This window comes from Rhinolophus sinicus, chromosome 4, assembly GCF_057876585.1.
Source record: "Rhinolophus sinicus isolate RSI-liver-muscle chromosome 4, RSI-T2T, whole genome shotgun sequence".
In the NCBI taxonomy this organism is placed as follows: Eukaryota; Metazoa; Chordata; class Mammalia; order Chiroptera; family Rhinolophidae; genus Rhinolophus; species Rhinolophus sinicus.
The window spans coordinates 57,489,849-57,508,679 of NC_142504.1; the positions used below are offsets into that span (position 1 = coordinate 57,489,849).

Sequence of the window (18,831 nt, forward strand, 5' to 3'; positions counted from 1 at the left end):
TAGGTTTTAAAAAGTTTTCTGTGGTTGCTGTGGTGGCATTAAATTGTGAGGAGGAAGGACAGAAGCATGAGATCTAACATAAGGTTACTGCAGTGACCCACGTGAAAAACAATAGTGGCTTGGGCCAGTGGGGAGACACGGACATGATGAAGAGTGGTCAGATTCTGGACACGTATTTTGTAGGTAGATTTGCTGACAGATTGGATGTGATGTGTGAGAGAAAGATAGAAGTCAAGAATGACCTCAGGAATTTGTATCTAGAAGGATGGAGTTGCCTTCAACTGAGATGGGAAGGGAAAGCTGCAGATAGAGCAGGTTTTGGTGGGAAAGCTCTGAAGCTTGGTTTTGATCATTGTTATATTTGAGATATCATCCAGATACTGATGTCAAGAAGGTAATTGGATGTGTGACTAAAGTTCAAGAGAAAGGTAAACTACAAATGTGGTATTGAAGTTGTTAAAGTAAAGAAAAAAAAAGTACAATTTTATTTTGTTAGTATAATAACTAGAGATGATACATTATTAGGCTCTATATTGTTCTTAGACTTCGTGGGAAATATGTAATTTAGTATATGATAGGTCCTTCAGTCACCAATGAATTGACCTAAATAAATTAATCTAACTTGTCCCAGCATCATAAATGTATCATTTTCAGGAGTCTGTTCAAGCATCACAGTGCCAAGTCCATCAGGACATGCTGATCTGAACTTCCTTTTCAAATTTTTTTGTTTATGAAATATGTAAAAGTTAATTCTTAACAAAGCAACAAAAACAAAAAAAAATGCACTTATAATCTCTAATTCTATTTAGCTATTATTTTCTGAATATTATAAGGGTATATAATTAGCACTATGCATTCCAGATATTTAATATGTTGACAAAGGGGTTTCATCCTTTTCCAGTAGTGATTTAGAAATATTGAAACACACAGAGAGAATTTGTTATTGTTATTGTAGCATTTCCTTGTTTTGTTTTGTTTTTGTTTTTTCCTTAGAGAATTTATGAAACAGGGGTTTTGTCTTTGAATGACTCCTTCCTTTACTATGAGTGCCTGGAAGACAGGAACATGTGTTTCTCAGCAACGTGTCTTCAGGGCCTGGCAGAGTTTCCAGTTCAGAATAAGTCCTAAGAGGAGTTTGTTCAATTGAATTGAATAGCACACTACCCTTCAAAGATTAATGCTCACTCTCTGTTGGATAACAGTCATGTTGGCTTCAAGAAAAAAAAGAGTGTCGATTGCTACTTGTTTGGGAATCACTGAAATTTAAAAATTTTTTGGATCAAGATTACTTACCTAGTAGTCACACATACACACAATTTAATCAATGAACTCATTAACATTTACAACTAACAGTTGATAGCTGGATTACTTAGAAGTTAATTTTAATCAAAATCTCCTAGGATATATTTATACAATCTGACTATATTTTTCCTTCAATCTGTCTTATAAGGTAAATTTGGTGTTTTCTAGTATTTTGGTTTTCTTTGGGCATTATTTGGCAATTCTTCAGGTAAAGATCAGACATAAGCCGTAATATTCACAAACAGATACAATGTACACCTATAAAACCGTAAAAATACTATTAAATATATTGCATTTTTCATTTAAAAAATTGAGTTCATATGTCATTACCTGAGTAACACTTTTTTCAATAAAATTGTTAATACATGATCTACTCCCAAAATCTAGGGCTTTTCTCACTTAAAAGGCTGAATGGTTTCCCTCCATTTGAGATCATTTTTTTCTTCTTTAATCTAATTCATTTTTCAGCATAACTATCATGAAGCTGTTATTTCCATCACATTTTTACACATGGACTCGAAAAGCTTTGCCCATTTCTGTACAACAGACATTGTTCTTCCATGTTAAGCTCGGATATGTATATATTATTGCCAGCTCTCTCAGTTTTGAGTACTTTTCATCCACCCACCCCATCCCAGCTCCTATATGTATTATGTAGTATGTATCTATGATTCTACCTTTTAGTAGTTTGTTGCTTACATTTGAGAAGTAAAGGAAATTATGTTTATCTTAGGCTACCTCTACTGTTTGGGATGGTTGCTTATCAACAAAGAGGTACTTAAAAGCTTGATTTTTTTTATTGGTTTGCTTCGGTTTTGGTCAAGACTACTTGGCAGCCACACGTATGTTGAACATACAGTGTGAATTTACAACTTATTAGAAAGACAGTTTGAAACCCTAGGTTTCAATCAATCCATTATTCCTGTCAAGAGGAACGGCAATCAATTAAACTTACTAAGTATTAGATAGAGATCATCTAAAGTTGCATGTACAGTATTTTAGAACTGTAGTTAAAACTGGTTATTCCCTTCCCTGATTAGTCGCCCTCTATCAGATTTAGCAAAGAAATGTCCGAGTTAGCAACACAATGTCAGCTCTCACTGGAGGACATTTCCAATCTCCCAACTATCATTTCAGTAGCTAACAAGATTGACGGGATGGAAATTTTTAAAGAAAGAAATTAATTAAATATTAAATGTTTTCTCTGTGATCAGGGTTTGGCCTTCAGCAAGTAACCAACAATAAGCTCTACCTGTAGAAGACCTGGAGGTGGTATCTGTTTCACATGGATCAGTAGCTTGTCCTTAATTTTTCTTTTTGCCTTTTTATTACACACTAGACTGGGAAGCCCGCGTTGACAGCCATGGGCGGGTCTTTTATGTAGACCACGTGAACCGTACAACCACCTGGCAGCGTCCAACAGCAGCAGCCACCCCTGACGGGATGCGGAGATCAGGATCCATCCAGCAGATGGAGCAACTCAACAGGCGGTTGGTGATCAGCATGCAGAGAGCCCCTATAAACCACAGTGAAAAGAGAGTGGCAATTAATGAAACCCCCATTACACTTTTCTGCTCAGATTGTATAAGGAGGCCAGAAAGTAATTTTGCATTGTAAGAAACCCATTCATAGTAGGTACTTAGGAAGCTAGATGTAGAATTTGGTGGCAGGAGACAAGTTAAGCCTGAGTGCCAATTAAAGACGAGGAATCCCCTGAACTTCTTGATGGCCCAGGCTCAAAAACAGATGTTCTTAACCAACAGACTCATGGAAGCTCCCACCTCCACCCCAGGTATTCACTGAGGGTGTCAGTGTTCCATGAACTCTCCGTAAATTTTATACAAAATTATACACAGATGCACATTTTTCTGCCAGACTGATCCATATCTGTTGTAAGATTCTCAAAAGGATCTAGAATTCCAGCAGTTGAAAGCATTCCAAGAATAAGTTCCATAGCATACTAGAAGCTTTTTGGAGAAAAACTGTCATACAAAGTCTGACAATTAAGTTTGCAAACTTGTTGCAATGCTGTTGCTAACCTGTTTTTTATATCAGAGGGATTATTCATTATAAATTTGTACCAACTGGACAAATAGTTAACCAAGTTTACTATTTGGAAGTGCTGAAAAGGCTGCATGAACATGTTAGATGAAAAGGACCTTAACTTATTGCCAACAATTCATGGCTCTTGGATCGCAACAATGCACCAGCTTACACAGTACTGTTTGTGAGGGAGTTTTTAGCCAGTAAACAAATAACTGTATTGGAACACCCTTTCTACTTACCTGATCTGCCCCTCAGTGATTTCTTTCTTTACCTAAAAATAAAAGAAATATTGAAAGAAAGACATTTTGATGACATTCAGGACATCAAGGATAATGCAATGACAGTTCTGATGGCCATTCCAGAAAAAGAGTGCGAAAATTGGTTTGAAGGGTAGACTAGGTGCTGGCATTGGTGCATAGCTTCCCAAGGGGAGTACTTCGAAGGTGACCCTAATGATATTCAGCAATGAGGCATGTAGCACTTTGTCTAGGATGAGTTTGCGAAATTAGTCATCAAACCTTGTATACATCACTGTATTCATGTCTGCTCTCAACCCATTATTGCTATATCCTCAGAAATACTAATTCTTAAAAAGATTTCATCTTAGAAAAAAAATGTTTAAAAGCACTTTTTAAGAATTATTTTGTCTAAAAACTAGACCCTTACTGATGAACTTGCAAAGTTGTCATTTTCATTTTAACCTGCAAGCAAAATCCTAAGTAGCATCTCTCCCATACTTTAAGCTAATGTGAGCATCATAATAGATATCTTTCTTCTTTAAAGACAGGATGGTGACTTTGGGACACTTTTAGTTACCAGGAATGCAAAATATAGGCTCAACTTCAGTTGTATCCACAGGTCATCTTGTTAGTGTGAAATAAAAGAAAGGCTGAAAGGTATTAAAAAGAATAAAGACCTAGGTTTGGGAGACAAACCTATTATCTTTTGAAATTGAACTGTATATCCACCAGAAAATAAAAGTGGACAATTTAGACCTATTAAAAATATACAGAGACAAATAATTGACTTCTGGTTACTGTTGTACACAGAGAAGCATGCTTTAGGTGAAAATCACCAGGATTATTTTATTGCTTGAGCATTTGGAAGACATTTACTTTCCACTGTTCCCCATCAGTAGCTGAGTGTTTAAGTCATTAAGGATTTTCATTGGCAGCATATTTCTTCTCTACCATCATTCCCATAAAAAGAAAGCATATTATAATGGATACCTTGTGATAATCCAGGTTTATTAGATATGAATGCACCAAAAATCCAGGGAAGAGTACTTTCATGGTGATTGCAACAAAACTCCCGTAACTAAAAATCCATTGGGTGCAGCAGGCTCATTTTACATAGACGTTGTGTTGAGAATCCCCACGTAGAAATACCCTCTAGGTCTGTCTTGCCAGAACAGGTAAACTAAAATTGTATAGCAGGCTAAGAATTAGGGAGAGCATCATCAGGCTACATCTGCAAGAGGTGCAGCTTGAACACTAAAACAAAACAATAAATTGGAAGCAGACGTAAGCACCTTGACCTATGACACAAAAATCCTTGAAAGTTCATGGTCTTTAGGTTCTATAATATTGAAATTAGACCAAATTCATCTGAATCAGGCCTCTAGAGTAGTTTTGCCAGCTTTGATGTGTAAATTCCGGTGCTCTCCCTTGGAGCTGAGCAAGCCAGATGACTCAGCCAGACTTTGCTGAATAGGAAGTTGTATTTGCTGCCTCTGCCTAAACAGCTGAAAAGAAAAAGGATTTAGAGACTTGAGAAAGAAACCTACTTAGGGAAGGTCAGAGAGCCTTGCGATAAGTATCCAGGCTCTTCAATACTTATCTTAACCCATTGGTTTCAAGCATTTAAGTTTTTCAGTGATTTGGCATGATAAAGTCAGGCACAGGAAGTATATTGCCAGTCTTTTATCCACTGCAGATCACAAAGAGGAGTCACTTTTTGATACCCTTCAGTTGTCAGGAAAAATTTACAATGAATACTGTCTCAAAGCAAAATGGAAATATTTCTCAGTGTTGGAAGAAGGAGTTTCCCTTGACTCCTGACAGGGTGATTGTGAAAAATCAAATGTGTTTGTTCACGGAAATGCACACTGAACAATGCAGAGTGCACAAAAGCAGTGTGTGGTGACTCGCTCACACTCGGCCGCTCCCCACATGGCCCACCCATTGAAGCCTTTAAAGGCTTTGCCACATGCTCCCACTTCAGGGAAATCCCTCATTGCCTGCCCTCCAGCTGGTACACACCTCCATCCTGTAACGCCCAACACAAACATCCTGTGGTCCTGAAACCCTCCCACACAGAGCCCATAGCTACCCTGTTTCCCCGAAAATAAGACCTAGTCGGACCATCTGCTCTAATGCATCTTTTGGAGCAAAAATTAATATAAGACCCAGTCTTGTATTATATTATGTTAGATAAGACCCAGTCTTATAATAAAATAAAACCGGGTCTTATATTAATTTTTGCTCCAAAAGATGCATTAGAGCTGATGGTCTGGCTAGGTCTTATTTTCGGGGAAACTCGGTACCTCCTCCATAACCACGTGATCTGTCAGTCATGCTCACCTCTGTTACAGTCCTTACCTTCTTTCTATATTCTGCAGTGTACCTGCTTCAATACCTGGTATAGCACCAGAGTTAAACAGGACGGTACAAGACTGCTTCCCAAGTTAATTCCTACAGTTTCAGAATATCCTGAATTAGCTAACTCTATCTTCACAAATATTTATTAAGCAAATGTAAATATGTATTATCATTTTAAATCATCAACTAGAGTTGGATTATCATTTTAAATCATCAACTAGAGTTGGATAAAATTATTGTGCCATTAGAAGTGGAAGTTTTAAGTAAGAAAAAAAAAAGATCTATAATTCTACTACTCCAAGGTTTAGTTTTTAAAAACATTTTATCCATCTTCAATTTCCACAAGCATGCATACTCCTTACATAGTTATAATGATAATATCTAGTTAGTTTTATATTCACTTTTTACTTAATGTATTATAAACATTCTCATATTGCTACATAGCTTTAGGATTATCATTTAAATAGTTGTATCACATTCCAGTGAGTATATGTAATTTAGTTAACTTAATTTGCCATATTGTGTTTTGCTTATTGCTCTCTATCACTATTTTGGCTAAGGCCCAAGAGACTATTAAATATTAGGGTTGCCTTGTAGTAGAGCATGTTCTTACGATTCTATGCCCAAAAGAGCAGGCCAAGGAGATTCATATGGTTTTGGTATTTGATATAAATGCTTTCTAAAGCAGTTCACTCCGCCAGCAAGAACAGCTTTACTTCCATTTCATCTTTTGGTGTGTTTTTGCTGAATTAAGTGGTGTTCCTGGTGTTCACTTCTTGGAGGAAGGCTCAACTTTTGTTTCCAATGAGCTTTTCTTTTACCAGTTGTAGCTCCTCCCATGATAATTGTCTGCTCTTGAGCTTTGTCTTGCTGTTGTTTGGCTTGATCTTGGAAGGGCTTTTTTTTTCTCGTTTTGTTTTGTGTGTTTGTGTATGTGTGTGTGTGAGTGTGTCCATTTACAAATTAGATATTACAGCTGACTTTCTTGTCAATTTTCATGAACTCTTTGTGTAATATAAGTACTTAATCTTTTGTTGCACACACACACACAAAAAGTTAGGGAGGATATTGAAGGATAATTTTTGACGAAATGGATGAGAACTGGCTTTCTGACCTCCTCTCTCATCTGTAAAGCAGAGTAAGCCTCTGAAGCTGTAGTCCTGCCCTCACTGAGTGATGCCTACACACCCCTGTGTGTCCTGCTTCCCCAAGTTGCCTCTACACTCCAGCAAAGATCAGGGGTGGGTCTTATACCTGGAATTTGAGGCTATTGACTCAGTAAGGTGTGAGATGACCAAGTCCCAACTGAGGACATGTGAAACAGGTTGTGAAACATTTTCATCATCAAAGAAGAGTGTATTTACTCATAAAAATTCTCTTCTGTGGTCATTGCTGTTTAGGAAGAACAAGAGAGAGTACAATTTGACATTTGTCTAAGCCCTGTTCCAGGTATCTATTGCTGAATAACAAACCTCTCCAAATATATTTAATACAACGATCATTTATTTTCATCATAATTAGTATCATCATCATTATCATTATATATCATGGTTGATTGGACTCAGCAAGGTGGTTCTCTCTCAGGCTATCTCATGGTTACAGTCAGAGGGTGGCTGGGGCTGGAAACTCACACATCTGGAGGTTGATGCTACTTGGTCAGCCAAAACACTTACACATGGACTTTCCATGTGGACTGGGCTTCCTCACAGCATGGCCACTGTGTTCCCTCGTAAACTGTCACTTACATTATCTTCTGTTATTCAAGGTAACCAAAGCACCTTCCCAGGTTCAAGGGGAGGAAACATTCATTCTACCTCTTAATAGGCTCTAGAAAAGCATGTGGGACTCAAAATATTGTTAAGCTATTTTGGGAAAATGCAACCTGTCATGAGCCATTTAGGAGATCCTCCTGACAGCAGCTTCCTTAGTCTTTGGCAGGCACCATTCCTCCCGTCCCACTTAGATAGCTTCTCTCAGGCTCACTCCACCCCTCCCACCATGGCTGTACTCCCTGAGTTCCAGCAGAACATCCCAGACAGGCACCCTTCACCTTCCCCACAATCTCCCAACCACAGACATAAACACAAGTATTTCTTTTTATAATTGTTTGTGCATCCTCAACCCTGTTCGCATTTTCTTATGAGATCTTCTCAGGAATGCCTCACAGTAACTGCTGCAGGAAGGTGTCTTCTGCCAGGTGTAAACAGTGAATGGCTGAGTCTCTCTATATAAAATAAAATGTGCAGAAAGCCCCTAGACCAGTGATTCTCAAACCTAAATGTAGATAATACTACCTGAAGAACTCGTTAGAAATTCAGGTTTTTATTTTGCTTCAATTTCTGTAATTATAATAATCACCCAGATGATTTTTTTGCAAATGGCCTGGAGACCACACTTAAGAAAAAAAAAATCCTTGTTAAAGTCAAGGAAAGAGGTTACTGGTTTTCAGAAACCCTGCCACAGCACACCTGGACTGTGTAATGGTGGGTCCCCTTTGCCCACATCTTGGAGTGCACTTGCACACCTAGTTATTCACTGCTACCTGGACTCTCGACCTCCTCCTCCACTTCACTCCCCTTCCTTCACTCCCACATCTCTTTCTGAGCACAAGACCCATATAACAACATTCTCCTGGTCACTTGCATGACCTTAAGGAGCCCCATGTCACCATGTCCAAATCCACACGAAAATCTTTTCTGCCCACCTGGTTGGCACCTCCACCTACCTGGTCTAAGTGGAAGCCTTTAACGCCACAATAGTCCCTTCCCTCTTTAACCTCCATATCCAGTCAGACCGCGAATCCTATTGATTCTACATATAAAATTATTATAAATTCTGTTCTTAAATATGTATTGAATTTGGCCCCTACTCTTATTCCTGCTGTGCCTTAAGGAAAAGGGAATCTGAATCCTAGTCATGTACCTTGGTAGGCTGAGCGCTATCGGGCGAAACAGAGGTCATATGGGGAGGAGAAAGGGGGCTGCTTAGAGTAAAGGAAGTGGAGCTGGGCAAAGAGAAACGACACAGCCGGATATCTGCCTAAAATACAATGTGAACTAGACAGAGCAAGCTATCAAGAACAAGGGAGGATTTGGACATTTCTGTGAGTGTTTTGCAGGCAAGTAGAGGTGATCTGAGCATCCTTACAGCATGTGGATGTCCCTCTCCCTCAGCAGTAGGCTTAGAGACCAACATGGTCCACAACCCCTTTCGCAGCTCCAGCCTGGGCTGGTGCAGTAGTCCCCAGCAGCTGTACCCAGCCCCATGCTCTTCTCCTCCAGCGCATTCTCCACAGATGGGGGACATCATTTTCAGCATATAGCTGAACTTGTCTCTCTTTCAGCAGCTACCCAGCCGCCACATCAGTCATTCTCAAAGTTGGTCCCTGGACCAGCAGCCTCAGATTACCCGGAAAATAGTTAGAAATACACATTCGTTCCTCCTCCCCCCAGACCTACTGGCTCAGAGAGACTCCGGAGTGGGCCCAGGAGTCTGTCTTTTAAGAAGCCTGCAGGTGATTCTGATGTAGCTTCCTGAGCCACCTGCTAGGTGCTGTCTGCCTCCCCTGTGCTGCCCACATATACTGACGCTCCCACCAAGCTGCTCAGAGTTGCCTGACGGTGAACTCTGTGGGGCATGTTATTTTCCCCATGTTCTTTCGCTGCAAGCTCCCCAACAAGTTTGTACCCTGATTTCAAAATGGATGTACCCTAGGTGTTTTCTCACCTGTATTCACACCCTGTTTACACATCTCGGACAGTTTTTTCACATTGTTAGAGTTATAGTTTGCTTAGAGTTCCATTCTTAGAGTTGCTTTGTGTATGTTCAGAGTGCGATATCATACTTTTTTTTCCCATTAGTTTCAGGTGCACAATGTAATATACATTTATCATTTATATCCCTCACACAGTGATAATCCCCTTCCCCCATCTACTGCCCCTCTGACATCGCACACAGTCATTACAGTTCCACTGTCCCTATTCCTAATGCTGTACTCCGCTTCTTGTAACTACATATATATATATATAAAATTGTAGTTGACATTCATTATTGTTCAGCTTCAGCTTCAGGTGTACAGTGCAGTGATCAGGCATCTACATCATCCCTGAGGTATACGGAGAAATCCAAAACTCTAATTCAAAAAAATTTATGCGCCCCAGTGTTTATTGCAGCGCGATATCATACTTTGATCTAAAAGTCCAGCACAGAGCCTGGGCATACTGGAAATCACTTAGTAGGTACCTGGCAAGTTGACTTACTGGCTGACCAACTGATTAAATCCCCAACTTGGGAAGAAAAATAAAATGAGCCTTTGAATAAGTAGAAAACATTTGTCTACCAAAACATTTATTTTTCTGCCAGCATGCTTTTAGTATGTAATATTACCACAACCCCTGCTAGTCGTATCAGTTACCTGTCAAATAAAAATAAGTGAGTAGAACTATTATTCTAGTTTGTAGACTTATGTAGGATAATTTGATATCTTAATTGTAACATTTTAAATTACTTCCCACAGCCTTATTTTAAACTTAGCCAGATTTTGTTTGATGTACAGTATAGGCTATTTTTTTTATGATTAGCTATTATTTGTGTTGATTTTTTAGAAGTTACCATACTTGAAACTCATCATAGCTTACAAAACAAAGAGAAGTCAAATCATCCAGAGATACTTGTCTTGCTAATGGTTTTGGCTCTCTTGTGGGAAAGTTAAGCATTTTTTCCCTGACATTCAAGACTTTACAGATTTCCTCAATTTTCTGAGTCAAAGAACCATCCCGCAACAAGCCAATAAACAGAAGTTAACTCCTGTCTTTCCATTTTCTGATGCAAAGGTATCAAAATATTCAGCGAACCATTGCAACAGAGAGGCCTGAAGAAGATTCTGGCAGCCAAAGTTGTGAGCAAGTCCTAACGGGAGGCAACGGAGGAGGTGGCGGGAGTGACTCAGAGGCCGAATCTTCTCAGTCAAGCTTAGGTATGAGCAGAGCGGTCCCCTGATTGCAGGATGGCATCCAGTGTCTGTGATAGTGTGTGAGCCCCTTGCCCTACCTTGTGGCATGGTGCTGCGCCCTGGAGAAAAGAGAGCAATGGCAAGGGCAGAGGTCAGGGCAGAGCAGAAAGAGGCAAGGTGCCAATAAAGTAAAGCAGACAGAAGTTTCCCACCAGGAAGTGAAGCAGAAGTGGATTCACATAACGACAGCACCAGCACCATGTCTTGGGGGTCTGTAGACAGAAGACAGGTGGACCTGGGTACTCCGGGCTGGTTTGCTATGATACTCTGTGCATGCAGGGCTGGTTTGCTATGATACTCTGTGCATGCAGGGCTGGTTTGCTATGATACTCTGTGCATGCAGGGCTGGTTTGCTATGATACTCTGCATGAGGCAATTTTCACAGTGGCTTAATTACTGCTAGTTAAGTAAATTTATGTGTTGGTATCACAAGGACTTTCCACTTATAAATAAAACATGCACTAATAAATTCACAGTCTACTTCAAAAGAGTCACATAACAAAACCACAAATAGGAATAATTATTGGTTTCCTTTTGGAATAAAATACGGTTCTCCTTGAAGGAGGAAGCTGGGAGTAAAGAGATTTTCCATTGGGCTTATTGTTATGCACACTGCAGGGGAGCCTTTTCACCAAACACTGTAGGCATCCATCAGGGCCTGGTTGTCATTTCTTTCAATCTGCCTGAGTGGAACTCAGATGAGGATATTCGAAAGGTATGGGAGACTGGCTTTCACTTTTTATGCCTGTAATAACATAAATGATCATAGTGACATCCTAATAATCTATTTTTTAAAGAACTGAGTTAAGTGATGGCAAATTTATTTGTATAAAGAAAGCTCAAAAAATAGTCTGAGCAAGCAGGCGCATGCTTCCAGTCCAGGCATCTTTGACAATGCAGAAGAGTGGACATTTTCATGCACTCTTTTACGTGCATGTACAGTTTCACCGGCAATGTAATTGCCTCCATTTTATTCATTTTATTAGGTATACTAATTAAACTGACTAGGTTAGGTTTTTCTATTAGTGATTTCTTTGTTCGACCTTCTGAGAGAGATGTGGTAAAGTAGCTGAGTAATTAGAAACTTGAGGAACAAAGGAGCAGAACATTTATTTCTGGGTTTGGTATCAGATCTGTTGGCATTTGCTGTGTAACAAATCATCCCAAAGTTTAGTAGCTTAAACTCATAGCCTTGCATTTATCCCACAGTCCTGCAGAGCACCAATTTGAGCAAAGCTCAGCTGGGTGATTCCTCAGGACACCACTAGGTGCAGGCATGCATCTTGGTCAGCTGTCAATCAGCCATGGGGTGTCTGCCCTGAGAGAGTCTCAGCTGACGTGCCTTGTCCCTGCCCCCATGGCTTCTCATCTTGCACCAGGCTAGCCCAAGTTTGTTTTCACAGTGGTGGCAGAGTTCTGAGTGAGAGTGGGAACACACAGGCTTCTTGAAACCCTGGCTCCGAACCTCTGTCACATTCTGTTGGTTAAAGCCAGATGCACAGCCAGCTGAATTCAACAAGGGGAGAAGCTGCAAAGTCTCCCCTTTGGGTGTGCAGATGCGTGTGGATACAAGGAGGGCAGGAATTGTGGCCCTTTCTGCAAACAACCTATCATAACTATGATTTGTAAAGAAAATAAGAAAAAAGTCATTGGCATAAAAGGGACAAGATATTCAAGCACTTGATCCTAACTGAAGTTATACAGGGAAACTAGAAAATAATGGTTCTTACCTGACATACACAAAGTGATATGACTCCTGGTCAGATCGCTGTGACACTTGGTCATATGATTGTGACATCTGGTCGCATCACTGACTCCTAGTCAGATTACTATTAAAAACAACAGTCCACTCCAACTGTTTAAGTGAAGGCTTGTGTTCTACTGGTGTGCAGAGAGAAGTACTGTGTTAAAAATGACTTTCTTTCAATACACTCTTGTTTTGCTTCACTTTTTCCAGATCTGAGGAGAGAAGGGTCACTTTCTCCAGTGAATTCACAAAAAATCACCTTGCTGCTGCAGTCCCCAGCGGTCAAATTCATCACCAATCCTGAGTTCTTCACTGTACTGCATGCCAATTATGTGAGTGCTCCAAAACACAGAGTGAGCCTAGTCTGGCTTCCATCAAGATCCAAAACACAACTTTACATTGGCATTAGGTGATCAGCATATTTGATGAAACATTTTCTCTGGCAGAAGTGTAGGAGAGACACTGAGAGGACTAGAGGCTGATTCAGCTGCTCAAGTGAGAGATGATCAAGGCCTGCCCTATGTAAGGGGCTGGCCACAGGGAAAGGAATGACTCAATGCAGGAGATATTTCTGTGTGGAATCAATAATGGTGTTTGGCACCACTGTGGTCAAGGAGGCTTGGGAAATGAGAACTCAAGAAAGTCTCAGCCCTTTTTGCTTTGGACACCTGAGTTAGGTGCTGACTGCATAAGGCAGATGCAGTAGTTTGATGAGGTGACAAAGGTTATGGCAAGGGGAGGAGGAGATCATTTTTAGCAGGTTATATTTCAGAAGCCTCTAGGACATAGAGTGGCTAGACCCAACTTCCCAGTGATTAGGGGTGAGTGCTGAAGGGGGGACAAGGATGTCAGAAATTGATATCCTTAGCACGGGGTACCAGAGGCCCTGGTCCAGCAGGAGCCACTGTGTCAGCCTACTTTGGCTGCAAGCAGTCTTTCATTTCATCACTCACACGTACACACACACACAGTATCCACATGTATTATAAAATTGTCATTTGCACAATTAGAAAAGCTTAAAACTTATTTCTTTCTTTTTTTTCATTTGTCCAACTCCTCCACATACAAACATTTCTACCCAAGATTCAAAGGAGTGGCAGACCTTTGAAGTCCTGCCTTAAATCCCAGGAACCCTAAATTAATACACCCTGTTGTAGACAGGTAAGAGGAATGAGGGCAGACCTGTGTAGTCAAAGATGGATCCATGAAGGACGGACAGGAGTGATGCTCAGAGAGATAGAGCGAGACTCAAGAGAGCCAAGATGCTGAGAGAGAGGGTGGAGAGAGGAAGGAGGGGAGCCTTTGAGATGCATGCGGAGGCCCACTGTGTCCAAGGCTGCAGAGGAGCAGGTAGAGCCTGGATCTCAAACAGGTCCATGTGTGTTTATGGGTGCTCATTTAATTTTTGAGGAAGATCTCTGCTTCGGAGGCCACCTCCGCAAGGCTCACAATAAGTTCCTGTGTAGCAATCACATTACATCACACTGAGGTGTTCACAGTGTACTCGGTCTGTGTTTTTCCTAATTCCTTCCTCCCTACCCGAATGGGCTATGACCCCATCTCAGAATGCCTACAGAGTCTTCACCAGTAGCACCTGCTTAAAGCACATGATTCTCAAAGTTCGGCGGGATGCGCGCAATTTCGAACGCTACCAGCACAACCGGGACTTGGTAAATTTCATCAACCTGTTTGCAGACACGCGGCTGGAATTGCCCCGCGGCTGGGAGGTCAAAACGGACCAACAGGGAAAGGTGAGTGTGACTGCTGTGTGGGCCTTTCATTAAAGGGACTCTTTCCTTGAAGGAGAAGACAGTGAGAACGTGGGGAGCGAGATTGGTGAGGAAAAGAGAGCGTGTGTGTTTGAGATGTGCCATTGGCCACCAGGGGGAAGGGAGAAGTGACTATCCACAGCAGGGTTTCTGTCCTGTGTGTTGTAGAATGGTTGGCAGCACCCCTGACCTCTGCCCACTGACCAATAGCATCCCCACCAAGTTGTGACCTTGCTACATATCCCCGGGGGAGGGGGAACGGGGTGCGGCAGAATCACGCCTATTTGAGAATTACTGTCTACTTTTTTTTTTTTTTAATTTAGGTTTGGAATTTGAAACCAGATTCTGTTCAATGACTTTTCTACTGTTTTGCCTTCTTAAACTACTAACTCTCAGGGAATAAAGTTATTAATTTGGGAATATTATTATATTACTCATTATGATTTCTCTAATAAGCCTTCAGATTTCATTAAAACAGCCTGGCAAACAGTGATGGGATGGTTTGAGCTTGTGTCATGTAAACTGGCTTGCATTTTGACTTTGTGTGACCTCAACCAAAACTGGTCCTTTCCAGCAGTGACCTAGAAGCCTAGCTGAGTTTACTAAAGTGAGAATGTTTTTTCCTAATCGCCATCAGTCATCTCAATGTATTTATAAGACAGGCTAAAAGTTTCCTAAAAAACTGTTCCTGTGTGATCTTTTGTAAAGTCTGGTAGAGCACACCCCTTCCTCTTTAATGTCAAAGGACCAGAAGCTTCTCCAGCAGTCATGTCTCTCAATGGAAAACTGCATTACACAGTTCCTTTTGTTACTGGGAAAGGCCGTTTTCCTCAGTTCTTGTCTCTTGAAGGAAAGAATTCAGTCAAATGACAGAGTCGGGTAGGCAAAAGCAACAAAAGGTTTATTAGCGAGGCAAGTACAAACCTCGCTAATAGGTTTAGATTTAGTAAAATAGATTTAATAAAAATCTTAAATCCACTCGGAGGCAAGACATGGAGCGGACTGACCCGAGGGTGGGTAGCAGCCTCTGCTTGCATTGGGTGACAGCTTTTAGTCTTATAGGTAGAATATTTCTCCTCTCTCTCCCGCACCTCCCCTGTTTTCTAGCCTTCCAGATCTGTTTCTAGGGTGCAAACATGAACCCGCCGATTTCCCACAATTCATTTGAAAGGCCATTAAGCCTGTCCAAACCGCAATGCAGACATGCTTGCCGGCTTGGGCTCTACTGAGCACATGCTCTGAGATCTGGAAATGGGGTGATCTCCAAGGGTACGTTCGGCAGGGGATAGTTCCTCCTCCTCCTGCTCATCTCTACCTTCCTGCCTACTCTTATCACTTTCCTCTGTGATTGTGAACCTTTAAAGCTACTGCTCCCCAAAGTGAGTTGCTGGGATGTCATTGTCCCCTGCGAGCCACAAACCCCTCTCCCACACACCCTTTAGCGTGACTCAGTACCTGGACTCTTTGGAGTGTGTGTTGAAAGATTATGTCCACTAGTGCAGGTCCATTAGTACACGGAAGCTCTATGACCAGCTCCTCTGTAGTTGGGTATTAGTTGCTTAGCAGAAAAGACACCATAGCCAGAATCTGCTCCCTAGGACCTTCTCATTTGCTGATGTGTCCTCCACTGGGAGAATGACAGTGATTGATACTATGAGGACTTGCTGAGATGTGTTAGGGTGGGAAATAAAGCCTGAGCCAGAACAGAAAATAAAGGATCAGTGCTGGGGAGTTCTTGCCTCTTCTCAGTGGTCTGCAGTGGTGGCCTATTTGCATTTATTGCTTAACCAATGTGCCAAGAGGACATCAACATGAATCAATGAGCAGAAAGGCAGTGCTTATAATGCCAAGAGCACACACAAATGCAAACCGGTTGTTTAGCCTTGTATTTCCATGACTGAAGCTCTCACACCAGGATACAAACAGCAGGGAACCCATGGAATGCAGGAAGGCTCCAAATGCAATCAGCCCTGGTCCTCCATGGTACATCCCACCTCCTGGTCATCACACCAGCAGAAAGTACAGCAACTGTGACATGCACGGAGAGATTTAATCATTTTGAAATGCATATTAGGGAATTTATTTCTGAAATGCATATTAGACATTTTCCCTTTAATTCTGTTTAGTGAGATGGTATCATACACAAGAAAGAAAAAAGTATGAATTTGAAATGGGAAGACTTGAGTTCTGCTTTCAGTTATAATACAAACTAACTGTGTGACTACAGACACACACACACACACACACACACACACACACACACACACACAAAAGGGTCTCAGATTTCTTATTAACTGAATACGCACACAAACACAGTTGGCAGACAAAATTTCTAAGAGGCCTACCGTGTACTGAATTGCTGGAGTAATGTAATCTTAAATTTGAAATGTGCTATCACAATCCATAGAGTAGGGAGGAACAATGGAAGATGGGGGCGGAGGGAAATAGAGATAGGAGGACTGTGTACCAGGACTGGTCCATCCCTTTCTAAACATGTGACCCTGGGCAGGTCACTTCACCTCTCTGGGTCTCATTTTGCTTATCATAAAGTAGCAATAATAATGCCTGCCTTGACTTTGTGATTTCATAATTGACATAAAAAGTAAGTTAATATGGGAATCTGCTTCTTGTTTTATCAGCACATTCAGAGATGACAACCTTTACTTTTAGTATGCACTGTGGCAGGAATACAAGGGCTGAGGTCCAGCTGTTTTTTATCTTTGCATGCATAATCATCTCTACAAAGGGCCACAGAGACAAAGACTTAAGCAAAGAACAAAATGTCATCTGACTGATCTGTCATTTTGAAAGTTTGAGATAGGAGGACATAGGACACAGCCTCCCACCCAACTTTGGTAAAGATTGCTTGTGGGCCTCAAGTGGGTTCCAAGGCTGAACCGAGGAGGGTGGTTATCATCCAGAGAGGTGGTGGGGCTGAGAGTGTGGGATGGGAAGGATTCTGACTGGGGAAGGCATGAGATGGAGGCAGGAATGAAAACAACAAAATGAGAAGGGCCCTATGAAGTAACCTACTACATGAAATAAACAGAATCACAATCTGAGAAAAATCATATCGCATAATATAATTTTCTTCAGAAAATAGAAATGAATTTTTAAAATATATCTGCTTATCATCCACAAAATGACACAAGGGCACATGACTTTTATTAAGCAAGAAGAAGCCATAAACAAAGAACAAGCTGAGAGGAAGCAGATATAAGAAAATAGAGCTAGTATATGATCTAACAATTCTACTTCTGGATGTATTTAAAAAAAGAATTGAAATCTCGAAGTGATATCTGCACTCCCATGTTCTTTGCAGCATTATTCACAATAGCCAAGATATGGAAATAACCTAAATGTTTGTTTATGGATGAATACATAAACAAAATGTGGCATATACATGCAAAGGATTAGAGGTCCAAATTTCCAGGTATAAAAAAAATGAGTGATGGGGATATACTGTACAGCATAGGAAATATAGTCAATAATATTGTGATAGTGCAGTACTGTATCAGATGGTTGCTAGACTTATCATGATGATCACTTCTTTAGATCTATAAATATTGAATAACTATGGTGTACACCTGAAACTAATATAATATTGTATGTTAGGTGTATTTTAATAAAAATCTTAAAAAATAAAAAAGTAAAAAGAGGAAATTCAGAAACATGCTACAGCATATATAAACCTAGAAGACATTATGTTAAGTAAAATCAGCCAGTCACAGAAGGAACAAATACTGTATGATTCCACTAATATGAATATCCGAAATAGTCAACCCCATAAAAACAGAGTAGAATGATGGTTGCTAAGGGCTGGGGGAAAGAGAAAATGGGGAGTTTCTGTTTAATGGGGATAGAGTTTCAGTTATAAATGACAAATAAGCTGTATAATGTCATGTCTATAATTAACAACCCTGTACTCTACATTTAAAATGAGTTAAGAGAAGGCAAGTTCCAATCAAGATGGCGCAGTAGGTAAGCATTGTGCTTACCTTTTCTCACAACCACATCAAATTTACAACTAAACTACAAAACAACCATCATTGAGAATTGCCTGAAATCTTGCTGAACCTCAGCCCTACAACTAAGAACATAACAGAAGAAGCTACCTCAAGACTGGTAAGAGGGGCAGAGATGAAGAATGTGGTCCCACTCCCACATGTGACCATTAAAAATTGGGAGGGATATCTCAGTTGTGGAGATCCCTTCCCCAGAGGAGCGAGGAGTCCAAGCCCCTCTCCAGCCCAGGGTTCCAGTGCCAGGAAGAGAAGTCCACATAATTTCTGGCTGTAAAAGTCAGTGTAGATTGTGACTGAGTGAGATGGATGGAAGCTGGAGTCCCAGGCACTC

The 18,831-nt window shown here is 40.8% G+C and overlaps 1 protein-coding gene across 8 annotated transcripts in view; it reads left to right on the plus strand.

Annotated features, from left to right (window-relative positions):
• HECW1 (HECT, C2 and WW domain containing E3 ubiquitin protein ligase 1) overlaps nt 1-18,831 on the plus strand; it is a 527,464-nt gene that overhangs the window by 397,516 nt on the left and 111,117 nt on the right. For all 8 annotated transcript variants that reach the window (XM_088797859.1, XM_088797857.1, XM_088797858.1 and 5 more), the window contains 4 exons: nt 2,642-2,792; nt 10,781-10,923; nt 12,917-13,038; nt 14,272-14,457. In XM_088797859.1, coding sequence (XP_088653985.1) covers nt 2,642-2,792; nt 10,781-10,923; nt 12,917-13,038; nt 14,272-14,457 — 602 coding nt within the window. The remainder of the gene's footprint in view (nt 1-2,641; nt 2,793-10,780; nt 10,924-12,916; nt 13,039-14,271; nt 14,458-18,831) is intronic.